General features: G+C 32.6%; 2 protein-coding genes across 6 annotated transcripts in view; one reads left to right on the top strand and one right to left on the bottom strand.

Moving 5' to 3' along the window:
- LOC106657396 (potassium voltage-gated channel subfamily KQT member 1) overlaps window positions 1-24,483 on the top strand; it is a 102,906-nt gene that overhangs the window by 28,878 nt on the left and 49,545 nt on the right. For 4 of the 5 annotated variants that reach the window (XM_023463644.1, XM_023463634.1, XM_023463639.1 and 1 more), the window contains exons 2-3: window positions 18,997-19,085; window positions 19,937-20,147. In XM_023463644.1, coding sequence (XP_023319412.1) covers window positions 19,942-20,147 — 206 coding nt within the window. In that variant the 5' untranslated portion in view covers window positions 18,997-19,085; window positions 19,937-19,941. Of the gene's footprint in view, window positions 1-18,996; window positions 19,086-19,936; window positions 20,148-22,406; window positions 23,516-24,483 lie in introns of those variants that run through there. The other variant, XM_023463645.1, reaches the window with a different exon arrangement.
- Window positions 10,990-12,309, bottom strand: LOC111693261 (chymotrypsin-1-like). Its single transcript, XM_023457612.1, has 5 exons — window positions 12,140-12,309; window positions 11,974-12,088; window positions 11,596-11,766; window positions 11,338-11,514; window positions 10,990-11,148 (listed from the first exon to the last, which is right to left on the bottom strand). The coding sequence occupies exons 1-5, from the start codon at window positions 12,307-12,309 to the stop codon at window positions 10,990-10,992; spliced, it is 792 nt and encodes a 263-aa protein (XP_023313380.1).

Below are 24,483 nucleotides of genomic sequence, written 5' to 3'. Positions count from 1 at the left end.
CGATGTAGCTGTAGTGCTCGAAACCCATGTACCGTCATAGAATGTAGAAAACACTGTTAATTCTGCCCATGATTTGATTTATTTTATTCGAACGGATCATAAGGATTAATTACATTTGGCTCCAGAGGTGTTAAAATAATTTAAAATATTTAGTATTTACAGATTAAAATACATAATGTAGTCGTGAGCAATTAACAAAAATAGTGCCAAAGCAGATGTATCAAAAAAATTATTTGAAATATAACAATGACATGTATTAAATTGTACAAAGCTTTCTTGCGATAGCGAGATCTAGTTGCAGACATTGAAAGGGAGTTGTCAAGTACCTCAACTGGTTTGCATTAATAAAAAAGAGCAGGACAACTGCGATTTGACGGCCAAATGTTTGAAACGTCTGTCATGAGGATAAATCGACCTCTAAGATGGACTAGTCTTCCTAATCGTAATAAAAGTACTAAGAAGGACTGGTCTGCTTAATATTAATAGCGTTTAAAAATCCATTCTATCAAAAATCTAGTCTATCGGGTGTGACATGAAGATAGTAAATTTGAAGCAAATTAGACACAAATTCAGCATGTCGATTAGCGGTTTTATCCGTGTTAACCCTTTAATGTCCAAAATTTCAGTTTTTCTAACGCAGTTTCTAGAAAAAATATTAACTTCATCTAATGTTTTCGTATGATTCAAAATTTATACGAAAAATTGCAATTTTAAACGTTAACGGGTTGATATTAAAATCACCAACCACAATTGCATGCTTGAATGGTAGAGACAGCAACGGATACTCGAAGAGGTCACTATAGGGTGGGCAGCAGTGAGTCCAATGCCAGAAAATAAAATTTTGAAATTACTATTAATTAACTATTGAGTGTATGACGAGTTTCGACGTGTTATCATAGTTTGGGTCTGAAATGTATAAATTTTGAGATCTAAGCAGACTTAATATAACCTAGCCTCGCCTCCTCATGCAATACGGTCGTAATGATACGGATTAAAACGTGGTAATTGAAAAAAGATGAAGATAATAAGTGTGACGATGGTATTTTATAAACTGATCAAACCAATGAAAAGTTGATGTGGATTGTTATGTGGAGTGATCGTGACTTCACGCAAACACTTTAAGGGGACACATCTGTGTTTATGTCTATAAATGCAATTACATGAAAATTAAGAATTAATATTAAAATTTTTGGTTTCTTATGTTAAAATATGTTTTTACAGGTCCTTTTACAACAAAAAATATGTCTGTAGTTCCTTTTATTATTAAAATTCATCCAGGATTCATATATATTGAATTATATTTTTTAAGTCCTTGATCGCATGATTTTGAGAACAACAATTATTCAATTGGATTTCTTTGGGTCTCAAAAGTTTTGTAATTAAATTCTTTTCCATTTGAGTGTAGCAGAATTTAAAGAAAAGGCTTGGAAATTTTTATTCATATAAAAGTACAAAGAAACTGACAAGAATAGCTATTTTAATAACGGTTATTGATATATTTGGAGATTAGTAGATTAAAAAAATAACTAAATAAAAAATCTGCTACACTTAAGTGGAAAAGAATTTAATTACAAAACTTTTGAGACCTAAAGGAATCCAATTGAATAATTGTTGTTCTCAAAATCATGCGGTCAAGGACTTAAAAAATACAATTCAATATATATGAATCCTGGATGAATTTTATTAATAAAAGGAACTACAGACATATTTTTTGTTGTAAAAGGACCTGTAAAAACATATTTTAACATAAGAAACCAAAAGTTTTAATATTAATCCTTAATTTTTATGTTTTTGCATTTATAGGCATAAACACAGGTGCGTCCCCTTAAGTAAATTTGTAAGGACATTTTTTTCCTTTTTTATTTGAAACACTTGACGGTGGTGTTCCACAGCATACTATATACAGTGAAACCTCCCTTCACGGCCACCTCTTAAAAGCGGCCACCTCCCAATAGCGGACAAATTTGGCGATCTCGGATGAACTTACATTGTTTCTTATGGGACGAGCACCTCTTAATAGCGGACGCTTTTTTCGCTAATTTAACGGACACTATATGTGTTTTTCCGCAGACAATTAGGTGTTTGACATATGGTATTAGGTGTACTTATTTACAAATGACAGTTTGAAATTTATCGATATAAACAGACACGATCTGTTGAGAAATATTTCATTGTGTACATTAATTAGTCAGACAGTTCAAGTGAAGATTTCACCTGGTACAATTAGAAAAATGTCTGGAAAGCGCAAGCGGTTCAATTTAAATCAAAAAATTGTATACTAGGAAAAGGCAGATTAACTAGATTATGATTCTTGCGTACATGTACAGTGGCACAGAAGATGGAAATGACTAGCCCAGTATAGCAAAATACATATGTTCTACGAGTACTTGTGCTCTTTTTCCATTGATGCGACTTTCATATTTTAGCACGCAAAGCTAAATCATTACGCCTCATTAAATCAAGTGGTTCGTATACTCATACACGTATTGATTTAAAAATATTTTCATGTATCGCATATTTACGTGTGTACATCCATATAAAAATTCGATGTTTTGATGTTTTTTATTAATGTAGACTTTAAAATTAACTCTTAATGAATATATTAAGATCGAAGCTCTACTATACATGAACATTGATTTTTAATTTTAAAGATTTTCTGAAATGTACGATCAATTTTATCAGTTATATAGAATAACTACTTTGTCTTTACTTTCAATTCGTATGCAAAAATGATCTAATATTAAAGACAATTAAGTAATTTAACAATCAAAAATTAAAAAAATACATACATTTATATAAATTCACAGACATATTTTTACAGTTATGCAAACACGTAAAATGTGATTGTTTATTACTAACACTAACGTTCATTATCAAACATTGTGCTTGAAATTATACTAAGCCGTATCATTTGGAACGAAGCGTATTCATGTAACGTTCTTAACATGAGACAAAACACTTTCAACAACGCATTGCATGTATACATTTCTACGGAAGATTCAAATTGGAACGAACTCACCTGGCAATTTATCCTTTTTTTTTGTGGGGCATATAATAATATAATAGAGTACAATGTCATAATTCATACAAATTTGCTCCCGATAACCGATAATGCAGTTCTATTCTGCCGAGGGGATACATATTTACCGAGCTTATGTATACAAGCATTAACGTTGCATTTCATCATATAACTGCAGTTATTTATTAGCCGCAAGCACAAATCGCATCCACGTATTGTTACAAAGAACCGATGATGACGACGTCCATGACGATGATAACGCGCGCATACGTATCAAGCAGCAGTATTTGAACTTAAATTATATATACACACGACTACATATGTAAAAGTGATTATGCGTGTACGTGTGCGAGGTCGACGTAATTATGAGGCCTTTGCGTGAATGTCAGATTATGAATTCTAAACATTTGTAACAACCCGTTTATCGGACCTATGTGTTACTTCGCTGTTTCTTATTGTAAATGGGTAATGCATGTAAAATGTAATACAAATGCTAGTGATAATTTGTCAACATTCGAAACAGAAAATTCTTTGTTTTCGCAAATATTTTATACGTCGCATATCTGATCACATAAATTGTTACCAATTTACTTCCAGAAAGAGCAAGTAGACGCTGAATATTTATTGGTGATGGAGTTTATTGGTTTTAACTTATTTTAAGACATGCGTGATACTCAACAGGAGTATAAGACAAATTAGGACCGTGAGGATTAGTGTAAGCAAAAGTTTTAACTAGCTCCGTTTTCGACTTGCTGAGCTTCATGCATATAAAGTACGACGTACATCATTGCTCTTTCTATTTGAATTATATCGTCGAAATTGCTATGAAAGATATCAGACACTCATGATGATTCACAAAATGACATGCAATTATCATTTTTAAAAATACTGTACTGTTATAAATGCCCCCTCTTTGCTGATTTAGTTATGCAAGATTTGGAAGTGGCATGCTTGAAAGAATTAAAAACATTGGGATGTAGTTTACGTGTCATTTTCGGGATATGGATGACACAATAATATGTGTAAAACAAGATTATGTGGATAGCGTCATATGAATTTTCAACTTGTACACGCATGAAATACAAAAGGAAGACTGACTGAATTTTTTGAACTCGTGTCATTACCTCAGATTGGTTCCCAAAACCAAGTATTACGACTAGATTATTGAATTTTAATTCCCATCAATGTTGTATTGAATCTAGTTGATAGAGCGGTTTTACTTGCTGACAATTCTTTTCATGCAAAGAATTTGACGATCATTAAGGACATGCCATTAAAAAATGCTCACCCAACACGTTTTATCGACCATTTTACTAACAAAAAACTGAGACACATAAGATGTAGTTAAAATACTATGACAAAGAATAAGGAAAATATTACGATAACACATAAAAAACAGTTTAGAACAAAGCGTTTACCTTTTATTATGACACATTTGTGAGTATTTAAAATAAATATGGACTACGTTCAATGCCCAATCTAGACAAATTTATAACCTCATTTATTTAGTGAGGAAAAGATTTACAATCGAAATGAAAGAAAACTGGGGTTGTCCAAAAAATTGCCTGCAAAACCTGTCCATCAGTGTATATGGGCTAAAGCAAACGAAGACTGAACGAAGAGAACATAAAAATAACAAGAAAGGGTGGCAATGGTTTCTCTGCATAAGTTACGATTCAAAACCCGCAAGATCGACTGGGAGGGTACGCGTTTTGGATCGTGAGAAAGACTGTAGGAAATGCGTGGCGTCTGAAATGCTATTCATTATTTCCTATGATAATACATTGAACCGGAAAGAGGACATTCAAGATTTGAACACCGTTTACAGGAAAATTTTAAATCTAATTTGACATCAAACGGATTTTTTTTTTGATATGATATTGTCGTTGTGTGTATTTGTGTATGTTTGAATTATTGACGGTTGTTCTTGTTAATAGTAGTTATTAGCTGTTCTTGAGAAGGTAGATAAGTGTCTACGAAACGTCGCACTGTTTTTATAATTTTTAACGTATTGTTTTCCAATAAACTTGACTGAATATATCTACGGATTTATCCGAATAATTATGTTTTTGTTTATATAAATGCACGAGTTTGGTACTGTCTTGAAAGATATCTTGAAATTCAATTAATTTTAAATTTACAGTGAATATATTGAACTATGAATTATTGTGAGCAAAATGTCATTAAAAGTAGTACGTTAGAAAATGTCCAAATCGCACGTAAAATTATAGCACGTTTCTTCTCTACGGCCCGGGGCATTGGTTAATTCCCTACTATGGCGTGATAACATCAATGATTTGTGATTGTTGAAGTTGTAATGTACAAAGAGCATACATGTTTAGCGTTTCGAGGCAGAGTACTAGTTTTGCTTGTGTAAATACAATTATCGTTACTTATATGTTGTTATTTTTCACTGCTGCCATGAGTTTATAATTACGTTTCAAGTAATCATGTATATGAAAATGCAAAAAGCTTGGTTCGGCTAAAACTTTGTTTATAGGTCGATATTCCAGAATTTTAAAATATTTTTTGAAAAATTGTCAACTAAATTTTCGTACGAAAAGGCTGCTGAATTAAAACAAACCGTAAACTTCGTTTACGATGCAACAATGTATGAATGTTACACGAGCGAACATCACGATTGAGCCGGGTAAAAGAACGGAAAAGGGAAAAAGTAATAACTCAAAATCAAAGCAATAACGTAAACCAGCTAGGTAATATCATCTGCTTGGTCACATGTGTAAGCAACTTTGAAATTTTCTCATAAAGTGGCTTTTACATGTCGAATATTATTATTTCGAGTAAGCAGTAAAAGGGCTCGGCAATAAAGGTTCTTTCACTGTTTACGTATCACATGCTAATAATAAATATGTACCGTATGTACGCGTACAGTTGTAGCACAACATGAAAATATATACGTGGCCTGTGGACTTCCATCATGAGCCCGCTGTACACCTTAAAAGCCACAATGTACAAAGCAGCGAGTTAAAAAAAACGATAGTAAAACTGTTTTCACTATTGTAATTAAAGTCTACATAATTTAATGGTATATCTTATTATTTAAAAAAAAAATTGGAATTAATAACTAAACAACTTTAAGTTTTCTTTGTAAATTTCAAATTTATTTTTTCACTACGTAATAAAAATTAGTAGAGTACCAGCTTTTTGGTCAGACATAAGCAAGTCCTTTTCTACAAAGCTTTTTCGTGTGCTGCGGATAAAATTAGAATTTTTTCAGCTTCTCTAAATAACTAAACGAAAGGAAACGAAAAATACATTAGTTACTGCTTTAGGGTGTGCTAAAACTAACCAGTGATTACAATCTTTAAGACTTGGAATTTGAGAGAAGTGTGAGAGCAGTATTTCTTTTTTCATAAACCCATATATCATTGTCAAATTAATTTACTAGTGGTAAAGAATTGTTTTAACAATAGAAGGACTTCACTACGCTCAGCTGAATAAATAGATCCAAACCGATAGCCTTAAGGATTTATAGGCACCGCCGCATCAAATTTTTTTATTAAATTTTTTAGAAGAGATTTTCGTCCCCTTTTCTTTGCATTTTTTAAAACGCCAAAATTTTTATTTTTCGTTGAGATACAGCTGTTTCCGTAAGCCTTTTTCGTATACTTTACATTTAAAATTTTTTTCTTTTACGTTTTTTGGTGAGTTCTGTTTTTGGTCATTTGTCGTAACTTTCAGAGGGTACCGATTGAGCTTCAGCACCAGAGTCGCTTACACTTCTCCCGAACATCAATGCTTACAAACACAAGCACTTTAGTAGTGATCGCACGCGTAGAGTGCTTTACATGTATAGTTAAGCATACAATTTTTTTTATTTCACGTTATTCGCCAAAATTTAAATCATAAAAATACTGTTCGAGAACTGAACCATAAAACCTCAAACAACTTCCAACTGAAAAGGACCAAAAAAAAAAATTTAACACGTCCATCATACGACTCGTGAGTTATATTATTAAAAAAAATTTCTACCAAAAACACAAGAATAGTTGAACAATTTTCAATTATTCTCAGAAAACTTCAGTAAACTATTTAAAGTATTCTAGGAAACCACTTTTCTTAATTGTAACAGTTTTCGTTTTACGGACGCATTTATTATTAGATATTCATACTGATTGAAATCAATGGCAGTGTCAAGTTGCTATAACAGAAATTCATAACAATAAAAAAACAAAAATGAATTCGCACCCATAGAATACTTTTGTCGATAAAATGAAATGCTGAGATCAAAAGTTCTCTTTTCAAAACTTATATGCTTTTTTTCACCCAACTACAATTCAAGCGATACGAAAGCCATAAAATTTTTATTATTTTTATAATTTTACATATCAACTTCTGTATTTCTTAAGCTTATGAATTTCACAAAATGTAAATCAATAAAATATCAAAAAAATTATGTGACTTAAGCAAGAATTTTAAATTTTATGAAACCACTACACCGATGCTTATATTATTAAAGATGATTACTAAACTACCGAGCTTTTAGTGGTTAAAGTGCATTTTGTGCTTTACGCTTGTACGCATACTGCAACCTATCCGCTATTCTGGCCTCTGACTTATTTCGGCCGAATTTCGATAACAGCTCATATTCTAATATTCTAATTCTAATTTTTTAATTCTCATATTCTAATTTTAATACGTTCCAGACGTAAGAAATTAATTCGCAAAATTCACTTATAACTACTGTCGAATAATATTACCGAAATGTTATGGTTTCCATACATTTTACAGTGTAAAAGTGCTACTTTTCGTTGACAGGGTTGATTTATGATTGAATTTATAAATTATAAAATGCCGCAGCTCACCTTATAAAAATAAAGCACTGGATAAATACCATTTATACATAAGAATCGATTATACGTCAACAACAGGAGAGAAGAAAACGATGTAGAAGTTTTGATAGAATCTTTTTGGTCGAAACTTCTCGCGAATAAATTTTTAAAGTAATTGAATAAATAAAAAATTAAAAAACAGCTCTGCTTTTGTTGTAACACAGAAAAAATGTTGTTTCCATATATTAATAACATTTTCTATTTAATATTGCTAATATTAATGCGTTCAAAAAAAAATTATGAACACAAAAATTGTACACTTTTTTGTCGCTTTGTTAAAAAAAGAATCATTCATTGACTAGCTTTTTACGAGTTTTTTTTCACAAGCCATAATAGTAATATCATGGGAGCCGTTGCGAGTAAATTGAACTCATGACTATTTCGCTGCTGGCGCGTGAGTTTTGTACATTTAAGGCAAGGGTCCTCGAGTACGCGAGAGAGAGAGAGAGAGAGAGAAATTTCCATTTGAAAGTACATCAGATTGGAATCATAATTTCATTCATGTACCTGGGCATAAAAAACTCAAACTCTTTCTCTTTGCCTCAGAAGTCGTTTAGAAATCTTAATGAGAATGCGAAATTTATCCTTAAATCTTAGCTCACGCTTTCACTCTCTCTCTCTCTCTCTCTCTTTCTTTCTCTCTCGTTATCTCGCTGGTGATATATACATCATTCAATGCAACGAGAAGCCCTATAGTACAGAGCCGTGAAATACGATTCGCTCCGATTGGCGAGTGCTGCAGCGCTAGAATCGGATGCATACGTATGTAATCACAGAGAGCTTAATTTCTCACAATGGTCTCTCTCTCTTTATCTGTGCCTTACATATGTTATTTAGCATGTAAATCCGAAGAAATGACAACCTTCTTTGATAGATTTTTCTTTTTTTCATGTGGTACGTCACACAGCCCAAAAAATTGTAAATTGCCTTCAAGTAGACGCACACATACTTTACGTTACTATAGATGTACATATAATCACGTATATTATTCCATGAGCGTGCGTACACGTGTAAGCGTGTAATAACTACAGTCAAACCCCGTTATTCGCGGGGGTTCGGTTCCGAAAAAGTACCGCGGATACCGAAGCATTGTTCTTATGGAAAAAGGGGGGTTCGGTTCCTCGTCCAGCTCTAATGTCTATGTACGAAAGAGTAAAACAACTTTTTTTTGGAAAAATCAAAGTATTAATTCATTTTTGAGTAAAATACTCAGTCAAACTTTTTTGCTTCGCTTTGCGCATCAAATCTTTGTATAAATTTTCATAACACTGCAATGATTTTGTTATATCTTGCTTGAAATGAAGGCTGCGCGAGTCATAATTGGATCATGATTTATGGCTCGTTCAATGAGTTGTTCTGTATCTGCTAAAATTTTTCCAATAATTTTAGCCGTAAGTAAAGGTTCTGATTCTTCATCGTCTATAACCATTTCGTCAGTTTCTGAATTCATCGGTACCATATTCTGATCGAAGACTCGTTGACGTCGAATCTTCTTGCGAGGGTAGCAATTTTTTCACCAGCTGCCAATTCATCGAGAATTTTGATTTTTTCGACCAAATTAAGGACTTTTCGTTTTTTTTCGTTTGAAACTGGTTTTTTTGACGTTGGTCAAATCATACTTAAAATAAAATTAATAAAAAAATTTTTTAATTTGACGCCCAGAAAATGTTAAACTCCAGAAAAAAAACGCGGATACTGAAGTTGGGTCACAAACGACGGTAACGCGGATACAAAGAATCGCGGATAACGGGGTTTGCCTCATTTACTTCTAAAACCGTAGATGCTCCATCTGATTATTCCCATAAAGAGCAGACCAGTACTATTGTAATACTGAACCTTCATTGGTCAACATAAATCATAGTGGTTTTCAAGCCATCCTGCTCAGACTGACCCTGCCTAGCAATTATTTCAAGTATCTTTCTATCGAGTTGTAAAGCGTGAGGATTCAATAAGTTCTACAACTGAACTCCCAGCCGAATGCGGATTAAAAAGCGGGCTTGTTAAGGTGCTCCTGATATAATTTCATCTTTAATCAATAATCTCGAAGCACATCGATTTTCGCGGCTCGTACACGACAATACTCTATGCAACTGCTCGAATTTATCTCAGACTCAATTTAAAAAAAAAACTTTCGCCAAATACCTCTGAACGGAAGAGATTACCAATTTTCGCTCAAAATGTGCCAAAATACAAAAAATAATCTTAATGTAAAGATTTATTCTTAGAATTCGAACAATGAAAACCAGCAAAAAGAAAACAATCAATAAATTTTACGTTATAATTTTATTCTTTTTTTCTACAAAAGAAAAACTTGTCAGTGGAATTAATTATTTTAGAATTTTCGAATTTTCGCATAACCAAGAAAACTCTGTCGACATGATATTGTAGGAAAAACTGGTAAATTTATGCATAGAGATTGGTGCATGATTTTTCAAAATGCTTATTGCAAATTTTATTAATTCATATTGATCAGAATTAATATGATATCTGATAATCGAAGTTATTGAAAATAGAAATGGCAAAGAAGTATGAATAATTTTACGATACAAGTGCTATAAGTGAAACTTTACGGCACGGCGTAGTTAAAGGCTCGCTACGCTCGGGCCCTAATAGTCGTGTTGGAAAGTGCCCCCTACGGCCCGAGTATCTTACTCAATTTTATAGCACTGATCTAAGTTCACATTTATGCCCCCTTTTCCAAGTCATGAGTCGCACTTTCTGACAGCGCGAAGTGAGGTTAGCGAACGAGTGCAGCGAGTGTGATGCGAACGATGCAGTGCCGTAAAGTGCAACTTATGCCGCCGAAAAGCGTGCCATAAATATGAACTTAAGACACGCAATGCTATAATAGTGTACATTACACAACTGAGGCGAGGGGTTGTCTATCTTGCAAGAGTGTCAGTTTGCATCCCGAGCGTAGCGAGTTACGTTTTTTTAAATATAAGATGAAATTTAAAATAGTTATCTTTATAATTTAACACGAAACATAATGGAATCAGTTACTTTTAATTTGAGTCTGACACAATTTAGCTAGATGTACACAGTAATCATTTTTAAGCTCAATTATTTTCTTTTTCTGAATTTACGAAATTTATTTATTTTTTTTACGTGAAAATCCTATGGATAAAGGTTATTATTGGTGATATTAGAATTTTCAATAATCCATTCATACCATGGCCATACATTTGTTGAAACTTCTGGTAGAGATTTCATCCCAAAACTAACAATACCCACTTGTATTCCTCTTCCAGTGACTACAGGACCTCCAGAATCACCCTATAAATATTTTTAATTTATTTTACGCAGTAACCTTTTATTACGAGGTAAAGAGGAATTTTGCGTATATTGTTACATAAAATGATTAATACCTAGTGCCCTGTACCCTTAATTTTCAAATCCCAGAACACTTGTACTCAATAATTACTTATTATGTAAACAGTACGTTTATTAATAAAAAATATTTACCTTGCAAGTATATTCATGGCCAACAGTGCACATCATGCCACGATTAACCAATGATACATGAGATAACTTTGAATGCTTTGATTTATGATAAACTGTATAGTCCTCTTCACATTTTTCAAAATCATAAATTGTTTGATGAGCCACAAATAGTGAATTTGTGTTTTCTTCAAAATCACTCTAAAAAATTTTTATTGAAAGAAAATATTTGGGAAAATAAGAGAAATATAATTTTTTTTTTAAACGATTTTTAATACTTACCATACACAAGTGCGTATTTCCCCAACCAGTAATTGTGACAGATATACCTGCAAAAGGATAATCTTCGATGTTTTCTGAAGAGGCTAATTGGATTGGTTGTACTTTATCGTTGAATTTTATATCTTTTGAGACTCGAACTAATGCAATGTCAGCAAATTTAGGTTCATATATCTGAAATTGAAATGTATGCATCTGAGCTGTATTGCAGGGGTTTGCATGTATCATACAGAATTAAAATTTATCTGATTCAAAACTTAAAATTTATAATCCATTCAATCTAATTCATCGAAACTCTGTATGAAGAGTAACACGTTCACGTTAAAAAGGAAATAACGCGGTACTCTTCTAAAAGAGCTTCGACACATACTTCTTACTCACATTTTCCATAAAAAGTTCATGCTTGATTATTTTCTCTATTTCATATGTGACTGCATTTTTGTCATCGAGTTTATTCATGCCGACAACTGCTTTCAATATCTTTACATCCTTCAAACTAATTTAAAATAATAAGAATCAATAACACCAAAAAGAATGCTTATAATACCTCGGAGAAAGATGATTTAAATCTCTAAAAGCAACACAATGCGCCGCAGTTAATAAATATCTTCGATTAATTATAGATGCTCCACAAAAGTGTCGTCCGCCAACGTACTGCAAAGAAGCCTGATATGGGTACTGTCCTTCAACTACTTCAGTTCCATTTTTTATTGCCATTTTGTCTAGTTAAAATGGCTATATTAAATCAAAGTTTTTAGAATCGTATTAATTGAATAATTAATTTTACCTGTAGAACTCTTTGAAAAAAGACCAAAAATTACAAAAAATATTAATTTCCACATCGTATCAACTGCTGGTACGTAACAATTAAGGAAATTGCAAACATTGAGTAGTTACGAACTAATATATACGTTACTGAAACAATTAAGCCTGAACTGAGTTATCAAGATTGCGATTTAAATTTTTTTCAACTTTTCTTAAGTTCATTGAACTTCTATCAGAAAATTGCTAGAAATATCCATTAATGTTAATGAACTCAACTAGAATTTTATCTTATTATTTTTAGTTAAGTGATTGACATTTAAAAGTAGACAATGTATATTTACACAGTATAAATTTAATTTGTTGTTTTGTATTTTTATAATTAACAATAAAATGTAGAGGTATAATTATAAAACTTTTATGATAAATTCATATCAAATAAATAAATTAATATTTACGATTCAAAGTTAATTTTTTACAATTACGCAATTCTAACGAAACTTTTCAATTTCTCCTGCTTGCAAGTTTAGTATCAAAATTTTCAAATATTGATTTTTGTTTATGCATGAAAAAATAAATAAATGCCCAGTACGAACCTCTCGCAGAAATATATAGTAGAAGTTTTGAATAAAGGGATTTTATTTTTGGGCTGGCTTTGCTATCTTTCAATACAAATGTTTTTTCAATCTTAATACATACTAAAATTTTATGTTTTAGCATAAATTGATTTGACCAAATTCATTGCGTGAAAAAACAATTTCATTTTCTATAAAGATAATGCTTTAAAAATCGAAAAAGTTATTTTGCTTTTTCAATTTTTTCTCAGTAGAATCTTTTTCTGATTCAAAATAATAAAATTATGTGGAATTCTTTTAAAAAGTTGGTAAATATTTTTTATAATAAAAAATTGATTAGATTTGTCACTTTAACTCAAGTACATAAGTTTTATTTACCTATTTTATAAAGCGAAATACTAACCTTAAGGCAATGCATTAGTTCTATAAATTATTTAAAATATTCAACTGGTAAAAATTGAACGATACAAATAGTTTGAAAAATCACTGTTCAAGCACAGCCATAGCAAAACTTGGCTCCAAAATTGGATTAAAAAAAGACTACCTCTACAATTTTAAAAAGACTATAGATACAAGAACCAACTAAAGACGAAAGAGCCCTAATGATTAATTTCAAGAGTTTGCAAAACAAAAGGAAAAGGTAGTACATTGACATTGTCATTTGTATCTAATGTAAAAATAGTCAAATATGACGTCAGTATAATAAAGAAACAGAGTACTACATTCATTTTGTTTAATATCTTTGAATACTCCACTCATGATTTCCAAATTCTTACAACTACCGCTTTGAATAATTCTGCAGAAGATAAAAGTTTATGAAGGTATTTCTTACGTAGTTCTCTCATTTCAAGTCCTTTGGACTAAGTTTAACTGAGTAATTTTGTCCGTAAACAACAAAGTAGAAATCCTATTCTATAAAAGTGGAGTAATAAACGTTAGGTACAAGAAAATTACTTATGTATAACAATCATTTTATTAGTTTGAATAAAGAAGCAACAGCCTGTCGTATGGTTCTGCTAAAACTGTGAGCTGACGAAAACTTTATCGTTATTATAACTTTCTTCAAAATAAGTATTAAACTTAATATAGTTAAATTACTTTTTACACCGATTGAAAGTTTACAAGTCTAAAACTACAGGAACGATTAATTCAATCAGATAAATTTTGTAGCTTTACTTTAGATAGATTTAAATCCTTTTCATATTGATATGATACCTTTAAGCCACGTATATCCTATTTCTATTAAATGAATTTAACGAAATAATCCACCCTTACGAGAGAGTACATGAAACTTTCTTTTTAATTAAAATTATTTTCTCAATCACTAATAGGTAGGATTTCAAGCTTATTAACTAAACTTTGAATGTAAATTATAATCAATTATCGTTCAAAAATTACATTCACGACATTGGAACCGTAATAATAATTTCTTTAAACAACATATTTATATGAAAAAAATATATTTTGCCATGGCAACGTGAATAGTGATGAGCTCATCAAATATTTGACATTTGAATTTAGTTTGCAAGGATTCACCCTTTTTGCAAAAGTGTTAAGACTTTATATATAATTTAGTTTTATTTAACATATTTAGCTCATACAACCAACTGTTTTTAATTTTTCGACCTTTTCTTAAAAAACCTGTTTTTGTTTTTTCAGATAAAATATTAGTATATTATGCAACGGGTAGGCATATGCTTTACTTTTAATCCCTTGTTGTGTAATATGCTATTATAAAAAAGGTCTGAAAATTGGTGAGAATTGTGGAAAATTCAAGTACCAAATCTGTATATCGTTTATAAATCAGTGTAATACACTTTGTAACTTCAACATTTCAACTTCAATCAACTGTTCGAATCGATGGATCAAAAGATCTCGAGATATTACTGTGACGATGAACTCAAGAATAATGGATATTTTCGATTTTTACCAGTTATAAAAACAGGAAAACGCCGTTTTTAGTGTCACGTTGGAGTACTCGGTGGACGCTGACTCTACTAGCTTTATTAACGCATCTAATCCACAAAATTAAGCAACTAATACGCGATTCCAATATATTTTTCTTCTGCTTTCCGATGGTTTTAATTGAGGAAAACATGCATTTTTCATTGAGTGACCATAAGAAAACATGGAAAAAATCATGTATATATTTGTTTTTTTTGCAACTTCAGTCCATAGTAGACAACGGAATAACAATGATTGTTAAGCTGCACACGGAGATTTTTATTCTGAAGTAACTACCTCCAACATTTCAACAAAAAAAAATATTAGTAAAAACTTATTTACACTTAAACTTTGCGGATTTCTTCATCAAGTCATTAATTATTTTACATAAAACGGGTTCCAAAATTTCAAATGCCAACGAGTGCCATGTAAGCACTTACGCTCAATTCTGATTTAGATCGACTTGGAATTTGAATTTTTGTACCATTTTTAGGAAGTAATTTTTGACATAATAAAAAGTTTTATAACACTCTAATCTAAAAATTTTAATTTTTCCACTAGTTTTAGGCACTTGTGTTATAATATATTGTATGCAACTTGTGTGAATAAACTCTTTCAGCTATACTCGTTACAGACTCGACTTATGCCGCAACCCCTCGTTTTGCAGAAAAAGTATATCCAAACCCGTTGCATAAAGTACTATTAGATAGAATCTACTGTAAATAAATTCACTAATAACTTGAATTAATATTTCTAGAAATTTTAAAATCGTGTATATCATTGGAATAGAAGTTCTTTATAAAACTAATTAAATGTAGTTGTCGAAATTATACGTTTATTTTCATTTATTACAAAGATAAGTACATGCTAGCTCTTTTTAATTAAATTCAAATGATTTAATTAAAGAATTTATTGACACCATCTAGTATTCCTTTGAACTGTTCCTCAATTTCTGCCAGAATCTATAATAACAATATGCAAATGAAATAATGTCTTTAAAAGAAAACAAAGACACTTATAATAATGATGATTTTACTCACTTCTTTTACTAAATAACTTTGTGATTTATCATCAATTTTATCTTCGACTGGATTACTCTATAAAAAATTAGATTTTATTTCCCTTTTATAACCATAATACACTCCGCCACAAAAACTATCGCAACAAAAATTAGTATTGAAATATCGTTCATCTTCAAATGCTTCCATTTTTTGGAAATTTTCTTGGAAATTTTTTTTAGTTCAAGGTAAGATTCAAACAATCATGTTTGGCCGACTATTTTAACTCAAAATGACAATAAAAATTCTTATTTTTATCCGATTTTCCTCATTATTTCGAACCCTGGAACCGAACCCCCTACTTCCCATATACTTAATGCCCCAGTATTTGCGTTTTCGTATTCGCGGTACTTTTATGGAACGCATTAATCGCGAATACTGGGGTTCGTCTGTATATATATTTTGAATAGGTTTGAGTCAATGGCGAATGTCTAATCTTTACTGAGTCTTTCGATTACTAAAAGAAATTGATCGTTTAAACATGTACCTAGACTACAATCATTTGTTTATCCAAATGAAATGCACACTGTTAATTGACGATTGGCATATTCAGCATTGACTCAAACCTGTAAAAAATATATGTGGCCTTAAAATAGAAACAATTTCAAGAAAACTAATAAAAATCATTCCGACACGTTCGATAAAGATAGAAGATGTTGATGATCAAAGAAATTTTAATAAAAAAATTTTTGCGATAATTTTTCTGCATAGTGTAGCTATAAATAAGAAAAGTTAAAATATGATAAAATGATGGAATTGACGTATTACAGCTAGTTACAATCTTACCATTGCCACAGTCCAGACAAGTAAAAGGAAAAAGAGTAATTTAAACATTTTTAAAATTACTATGTTTCAGTTCTGTGAGTGAATGGAAAACCTGAAATGTTTGAATTTTTATACTTACTTCAAGTTGGAAGCTCGGTGTAAATATTTGTTATTTAGTCGCGTCACTTGTGAGTCTTGAATATTCCAAAACAAAAATCAATACATTTATACGATATGTTTATAATCAGTTTTACAACTTTACAAGTGGCATAAAGGTGGAAAATATTCATTTTGAGGAGGAAATAAAATTCACTCAAACTTCAATTTTTAATTCGATTTAAAAGCCCATTTCAATCAAATCCGGTTTGTTGTCATTAGATAACATATGTATATGAAGTCATTCAACTATCTGCGAGACTCACAAAAAACATTAAACTATAATAAAAAAGACATTATATACTTTTCCTTATTAAAAAAAATAAATACTTGTTATTTTTATTCAAGATTTTGGGACTATGCTATAACGAAAGTAATAGTTGTAGCTCGTGAGCTGCTTTATCGACTCTAGATAATCCTTGAAGCTGGAGCTTTTGAGCTTATCTGCTATAGTAAAATTTTGAGATACAACAAATAGATCCAATAGAGGTCGATATGGTAGGCAAACAACTTTTGTTTACCGTTTGGAATTATTTCTAAATAATAGTAAATACGGAAATTCACATCTAAAATTTAAAATATCAATTACTAAATTATTTTTTATAAAAAATTAAGTAACTCATTGAAATATTTTTTTATAATACTGCTTGAAAAGTAAATTTCCGGGGTGTTTGTTGATCGAACCGTCAAGTCGGATTTACAAAGAGCCATGATGAATGCGTTCGAGATTAATTGTTAATTGTGTTTACCTTATCATTCGATGCTTTACTAATGAAAAGCAAATTCATCATTCATACTAAATTCATACTCAAGTTGTATATTCCTGCTGTGCGTGCATGATATTTTTTATGAAACAAAAAGCGAATAACGTTTTTCTTTTATTTCATTGACCTTTTTCAAAAAATAGTTGTTTGTGAACTAGTAAAACAATATTTTTGTAGTAAAAATTTAAGAAATTTACATAACTGAGTTGCAAAAAGTATACATTTAGTCTTATTTTTATACAAGCTTGGGCATAATATGCTTGGGTAAATGTTTGTTAATCGAATGACTTGATAGCTATATAAAAATTGGCATTTGTTACTCTCGTGTCCCTTCCTGAATAGTTTAAAACTAAACTGATGAGTATGACAGAGCAACGATAGAAGGGTAACCCAGCGAAAAATCACAAAGGGATGGCCCACGAACTGATGATACGCTCGCTATTTTCCTAGTATTCGTGCGCGCACTCTTCGGTTTGACCTCGATCCTTCGACGTTCCATTTTACACAAATACACACACACACACACACACACACACACACACACACACACACACACACACACACACACTCACGCATACGTCATTGCAGCTTTGCGTAGAGAAAAAAAATACGCTGGTATTATGTACTGTAAAAATCCAACCCAAGAAGCAACGACCGCATTTTTCCGTACGTGAATAAGCTACGCCCTCGCTATAGTCGACATTTCCGTCTACTGCACTACGAAAACGTGTGTGACGATAGTCTGCGATTGAATCTTTCCTTTTTCTCATACCCCATACTAGAGGTTACCGGAATACCGCGAGTTTTTCACAATGCTCTTGTATCTGTCAAATCTAATTCAGGAGTACATCTTTTTTTGCTAATATTGGGAGGTTGATCATTTTTACTGCGGCAAGTTGAAAGTGATTTTATTATAAAATTCTTTACATGTAATTTTTTTTACAAAAATACTGATAAATAAATATAAATGAATTTCAGCAGGCACACGCACACAAAAAAACAAAAATATTACAGTATATTTCTTCTACGACTTCAGTGTCGATCTTTGAATGTTTCATTTTTTATCTCATGTTTGGTCAGTTTCTTTGATACAGTGTCAAGTGAAAAAAGATGCATACCCCTTCTTGTTCGTTGAGCAAAATCTTATAGCATATTTACGCAGCTTTTATCGCAATTTCGAATGATGTTTCTTGGCAAACGGTCAAACAAATTACGGTATGAGCTGAATTTCTGCCAGTGAACTTGTTGCTAGCTAACGAACCGTGTTTTGATTAATCCAAATGTTATTGTGATACGAACCGTTTCATTTAAAAACAATATTCTTCTTGACTATTAGCAATATTGATATGAATTTTCATGAAATTTTTTTTTTCGTTTCAGATGTCAACCGTTGCAATGCGACATTATTAAGTCAACCCAAGAAATGCGAGGCAAAGTTCGAAGAAAATTATCTAGCTGACAAATAAATAGTAAGTCTCTAAAACGTGTTATGTGTTAGTGTTTTTCCTGAGCTCGCAAGCATGGGTTTTTCATACCAGCGGCCCGAAAGTGACTACTTCACTACCGCTGCGCAAAGCGGGAAGAACAATTTTCGGGCCACTGGGTATGAAAAATACAGGCCTATGCAGCGAAAAAAGAAAGCCCCAGAGCGCGTGTTTATCGACTAATTACACATACTTTGGGACTTTTCTGTTTTTCGCGGCCTAGGGCAGTAATATACTATTCTATTGAGTAACATTTTTCTATCGTTTTGGATTCATTTGATGTATCGTTGCTTTACTTCAGATGTTTTCGTTTATAAATTAAAAATAAGTAATTCGTTTTTCAAATGCATATACACAACAAAAAACGAATCTCTTTAAAAGAATGCATTAATAAACTTTCTCATCATAGAATGGTGATGTAAATAAAAAAAAAGTGAATATATCAAACTCTAAAACATGTGAAACACAGATTAGATAATCTTTGATACATGACCGATGCTCAATGAAATGAGCACATGCTCTGCTTCATGCTTGAATGCATTTCGACTATTGTGTTGCATATATTCGCACGTTAACAAGCTATAGGAATGAAAAAATTGCAAGCCTCGCCTACTGCAGTCTTTTGTTATGTACCTTTGCCAGCAGAAAAAACTCCTTTTCTCTGTCTATTACTAAAAAGGTTGTGATGAATTTTGTGTGTTATCGTTGTTGGCGTTGTTGTTGTTGATGTTGATGCCCGGTTGGTGATTATCGGCGATGAAGGGCAGTGTGCACTCAAGTATTGCGTCCTAAAGCGCCGCAGCATCATCCATAACAATGACGCTGTTTTTGTTCAGCGAAAATGACGTCGGAGACGTCATCGGCAGCTGACAGCCCGGCCCTTCTACATCGGCCTCTGTTGAACACGTATTCGGATAGCGGTGGTGGCTACAGGTCTGCTGCCACTGTCGCTGGCTGCGGGGAAACCAACGTCAACTATCCAACGTCAGGACGTGGTGCTCCAGGTGTTAGGTTCCACACCCTCGATATGGATCAAAAAATCCTTCGGTGAGTACATTCACTTTTTTACTACTAAAAAAAAACATAAATCCGTGTACTGAATCACAATGCCAGACGCAGTTTTCATACTCATCTTAGTTACCTATGTAATACATACACTTAACAGCACGCTTCGTTCTGAAGTGTACAACTTTTTTTCATGACTCACTCACACCTGCTATGAGGAATTAATCAAAACGCGCAGCATACAGTCAATAGACAAACTCTGCAGCACCATTCTATCAACCAATCAGAACGCTTATAAACTGTCAACTTTTTTGACTCAAGCCTTTTCTCATAGAGGATGCAATCCAGTCTAAAAATGGCATTCTCTATTAACGTATTTTCAAATTAAAAATGAGGATTTATTAGTAGCTGGACCAAAACAAACGTTCATAAAGTAATAAGATCACTAAAAAAATGCTATGCATGCTTCCATTTTTTTATCGCGGGCGATTATGGAACAGCACAAATATACTGCGTCAGCGGATAATCAAAATTGAAGATAAAAAATCACGGGTAGGAGTGACCCTGCAGTAGTATATGAAGGGATTGCACGTTGCACAAATTTTACGTACGAATCGATGTTCTGGTCATCCTTCAGACACACCTTTTAGAATTCTCCTTCTTTTTGCAATCTATACATTCGAGCGACTTTTGATAATGCTAGAATTGACTTTGTTAATTTTTCTTTGTCACATTACTCGTAACACTTTCATTGATAGCAGTTGCGCTGTTCTTTTGATTTTCAATATAGAAAACTTAATAATTAAAAACATGCATTTTAAATTAAATAAAAGATGACCGCTGTACTGTAATCAATTATTCATTGAATGCATTCAGTATATTGAGACTCAAATCTGTGTAAAATAATTGCAAAGTAAGCATAAAATGAATCTATTTATGTGCATAACAATTCGTAATGCCAAACTCAAATCTCAAACTATGCAGTAGCATCATTGCGATTGCAGATGAAAAAAACACACAAAAGTGCATGCATGCATAAGGAAGAAATAAACCAAGAGCACGAGAAAAATCATTATATGTATCAATCGTATGTTGCTATGAGAGTAAGTGAAAAAAAATCAATAAAAGCTGAGTCTGTTTATTATACTGACAAAGTAAAAAAATACAATGAAGATGGTCAAAGATCTACAAGGGCTCCCAAAATTTGTGTACAGATACTTTTTTTAACTTTGACAAAAAAAGAAAGAAAAATGTAGGGGATACAATTACAAACAATTTCACACCATGGACGGTGTTGCTTTTTTTCGACAAACCCTCGCTCGAAATTTCATTAATTTTATCTACATACTTATTAGCAACATAACAATATAAAATTAACAAAGTAAAATTATTATCTTGATTATCATTAAAAGAAAGCGTGCTACTTCGGTTTTATTCTAATTTACAAGGAAAAGTTTCTACTGAAACATATCGAGAAATGAAATTAGCAATTAAATGAATTCTCAATGTAGCAATAATGTTTGTATCGAGAGCACGAGCGAGAAACACGCCTTAGTTTCTGCTCTATCCGAAGACAGTATTATTTTTAGATCAATTTTCTCTCTCCGTGCCATTTCGTTGAAGTTCTCCTTTGGCATATAAGTTGCAAGCGACCCGAGCGATCGTGCGAATGAGTATAATAATGTAGTGGCATGCGACCGAAAATGTAAACTTTGATGCTAATTATTTTGTTAGCGATAAAATTTCTAAATAATTTCAGTGTACAATATTTCATTTATCGGATCGAATTTTATCAATTACCAGCAAACTCCTGCGCAACTGTAGTTTTACTATCGACTCGAGCTTTTTTTACGTATTCCATCAGTATAACTCGAAATAGCGAATCATGACGTCTTGGTCTCGGGTGTCATTGTCGATTTTCGAGCATGGTCTCGAAAATCCACCCCTTGACATTGAAGACATCGATATAGCCTTATACGCACATCCTGAATCTTTGATACCAAATCTATAGAGACGATTGAGTGGAAACGATACTTGCAAGAGATGCTGTTACGCGCGACTTTGCGGCGTAAAATGTATAGGTAGTATAGCGCAATATGTGAAAGCTCACAGAAGCGACAGATCAGCAGATACGCGTCGGTCACTTGGGCGCCGGCGTCGCGGTGTGGCGCTGCTATGCTACATAGCCGCAGTAGCCGAGCTTGCACAGTCGTATAGCGGTGGCTGGCTGGCTGGCTGGTTGGCGCGCACGAGGCCGCGTAGGGAGAAAGGCGCGCGCCAACAGTTAGAAACGTGCTCGACGCAGCCAAGAGCAAAACGGCCTGTACTCCTCGCTCGCGCGTCGCATGCAGCCCGGCTCGCTTGCCATGCTGTCATGATACGGCTGCTGCTACTCTTTTTTTCGAGATAGACAAAATTATCAACGAGACGCGTTCATCTGTGAGTGCGATAAAAGATAATATTAAAAAAGTGCAATTATATTACATACAAGTTAAATTGATGACATCGGTGATGTGCTGGTGATAAAAAAGTGCATGCAAAATTGTAGTGCCATATCTCGACTCTTAAAAAAGTTACAACCAAACAATTTCAATTCAATAGCGAGATGGCAAATATGTGCCACTTGTCGGCGCTGCAATAAGTTGTGAACTTTTGTGAGATTATGCGCTGTAAATAATTTTTCTTTTTTAAACTTGCTAAACTTGTTACGATGAGTATCGTTTGTTTTACAATGTATTCATCGGAAATGTCAAAATTCATGAAATTTTTTGCTCAGAAGTAGAGAAAGAAAATTTTATGCCAGTTAGATTCTTTGATGATCGCTGCGATACAACCTCTGCTGATATTTTAGAACACATAGCAGTATCACAAGACACGATACGCAATTTCAAACTTTGTCAGTAAGCTTTTGTCAGGGGTCAAGCTTGACTGCACGTTTTATTATTTCCGCGCGCGGTACAACGGCCTACCCACTTCGTAATGACAATTCGATAAATTCGAGCCAAGCTTATATACAAGCGAAAATAGACTTTCATCATTCTGGAAAATTCTAATGCCAAAAATAATACAAATATCAGCATTGTAAAGAGTTCGACATTCGCTCGTGTACGCAAAACTCGAAAGCTCTTGCCAGACCGGTTAAAACGTAGTATATCTGAATTGCGAAGTTAAAAATACAAGAGAGACAAGCTGAAAACAAAAAGAGCATAATATAAGAAATTGCAGTTCGGTGCCTTGTTAATGAACGATCTTCACGCGGAGACGTGTTGCACCAAAAGTAAATAAAAGAAAGAAAATAAAATGATGTTAATCATTGAAGTACGTCATCGCGAGAGAGCATCGTCGATTCAGTTTCTCTGCGTTAGATAACCAACGCGTACCAAGACTGCAATGGAGCATTAATTGCCACGGTAAGTCGAGAGAAAAAAAGGATAAACTTTGTATGAAATATGGGTGAAAAAAGTTCGCTATCATATAGCGGCACCATATAAGTCGTTAGTACAGAATCTTCGCATCTGTTTTTATGACTCCCCCGTGACACTCTTTTCAGGTATATTTCCACATTTTTTCCTATGAATGACTGGGTCAATTTTATTTCAAATTCTTTCTTTCGATTCTTTCGATGAACATAACAGAAATAACAAAAACAAAAATTATGATTCATTTACGCTCTTGACATTATTTAGAATTTTGGATTTTTTTGAATAGATGGTCAATGAAGTAAAAATTAATATTTTCTTTCAGTTTATTTTAATTTGTTTTCTTAATTTATATTCTTCTAGATAATAGAGGTTTAAATTATAAATTATCCTTTCTCATTAGAGAATCAGAAAAATTTAAAAATTATTTTCATCTATATGGGGTAATGATACTGATATTACTTTTTCTTCATAAAAATCGAAACAGCTAAATATAATTTTTATGGTAAAATATTCCCAACTTTAATTCAATTAATACTTTCAAGCGTAGTTTTGTCCTTGTATATATTGTATGATTTCAATACATTCAATAGTAACGTTTTGCGCCATAAGATTGACACTGAATTATAAAACGAAAATAAGGCGGAACTATATCGAGAGATACGCGATGTATTAATCATTAGGTTGTTGTTAAATCAGTTTTATCGTGCGCAAGAATACGGGAGGTAAAAAGGGGGTCAAGACCCAGGTGTACCAAATAAATTCCAACTGCCGTTGTTACTCGTCTACTATACCACGCGACCCTTTCACTATATGTTAATTAGAAGAGCTTTGCGGTATTCAGAGAATTGATTTCTTCACGTGCACAGCACTGTCAGTAATAGCAGCTCCTTTTATTTCTCGACGAATCCTTCAATTTCACTGCGAAGCGAAACTCAAATTAATAGCTGATCTCTTTC

Source organism: Trichogramma pretiosum, unplaced genomic scaffold (genome assembly GCF_000599845.2).
Source record: "Trichogramma pretiosum strain Unisexual culture from Peru unplaced genomic scaffold, Tpre_2.0 scaffold81, whole genome shotgun sequence".
NCBI lineage: Eukaryota > Metazoa > Arthropoda > Insecta > Hymenoptera > Trichogrammatidae > Trichogramma > Trichogramma pretiosum.
This window is presented reverse-complemented; position numbering and strand designations above follow the sequence as displayed.

Coding starts and splice junctions, on each gene's coding strand:
- LOC111693261 (XM_023457612.1), bottom strand. CDS start 12,309: ATGGCAATAAAAAATGGAACTGAAGTAGTTGAAGGACAGTACCCATAT. Junction 11,767..11,973: donor ATGAACTTTTTATGGAAAAT/GTGAGTAAGAAG, acceptor TTTCAATTTCAG/ATATATGAACCTAAATTTGC. Junction 11,149..11,337: donor GCCATGAATATACTTGCAAG/GTAAATATTTTT, acceptor AAATATTTATAG/GGTGATTCTGGAGGTCCTGT.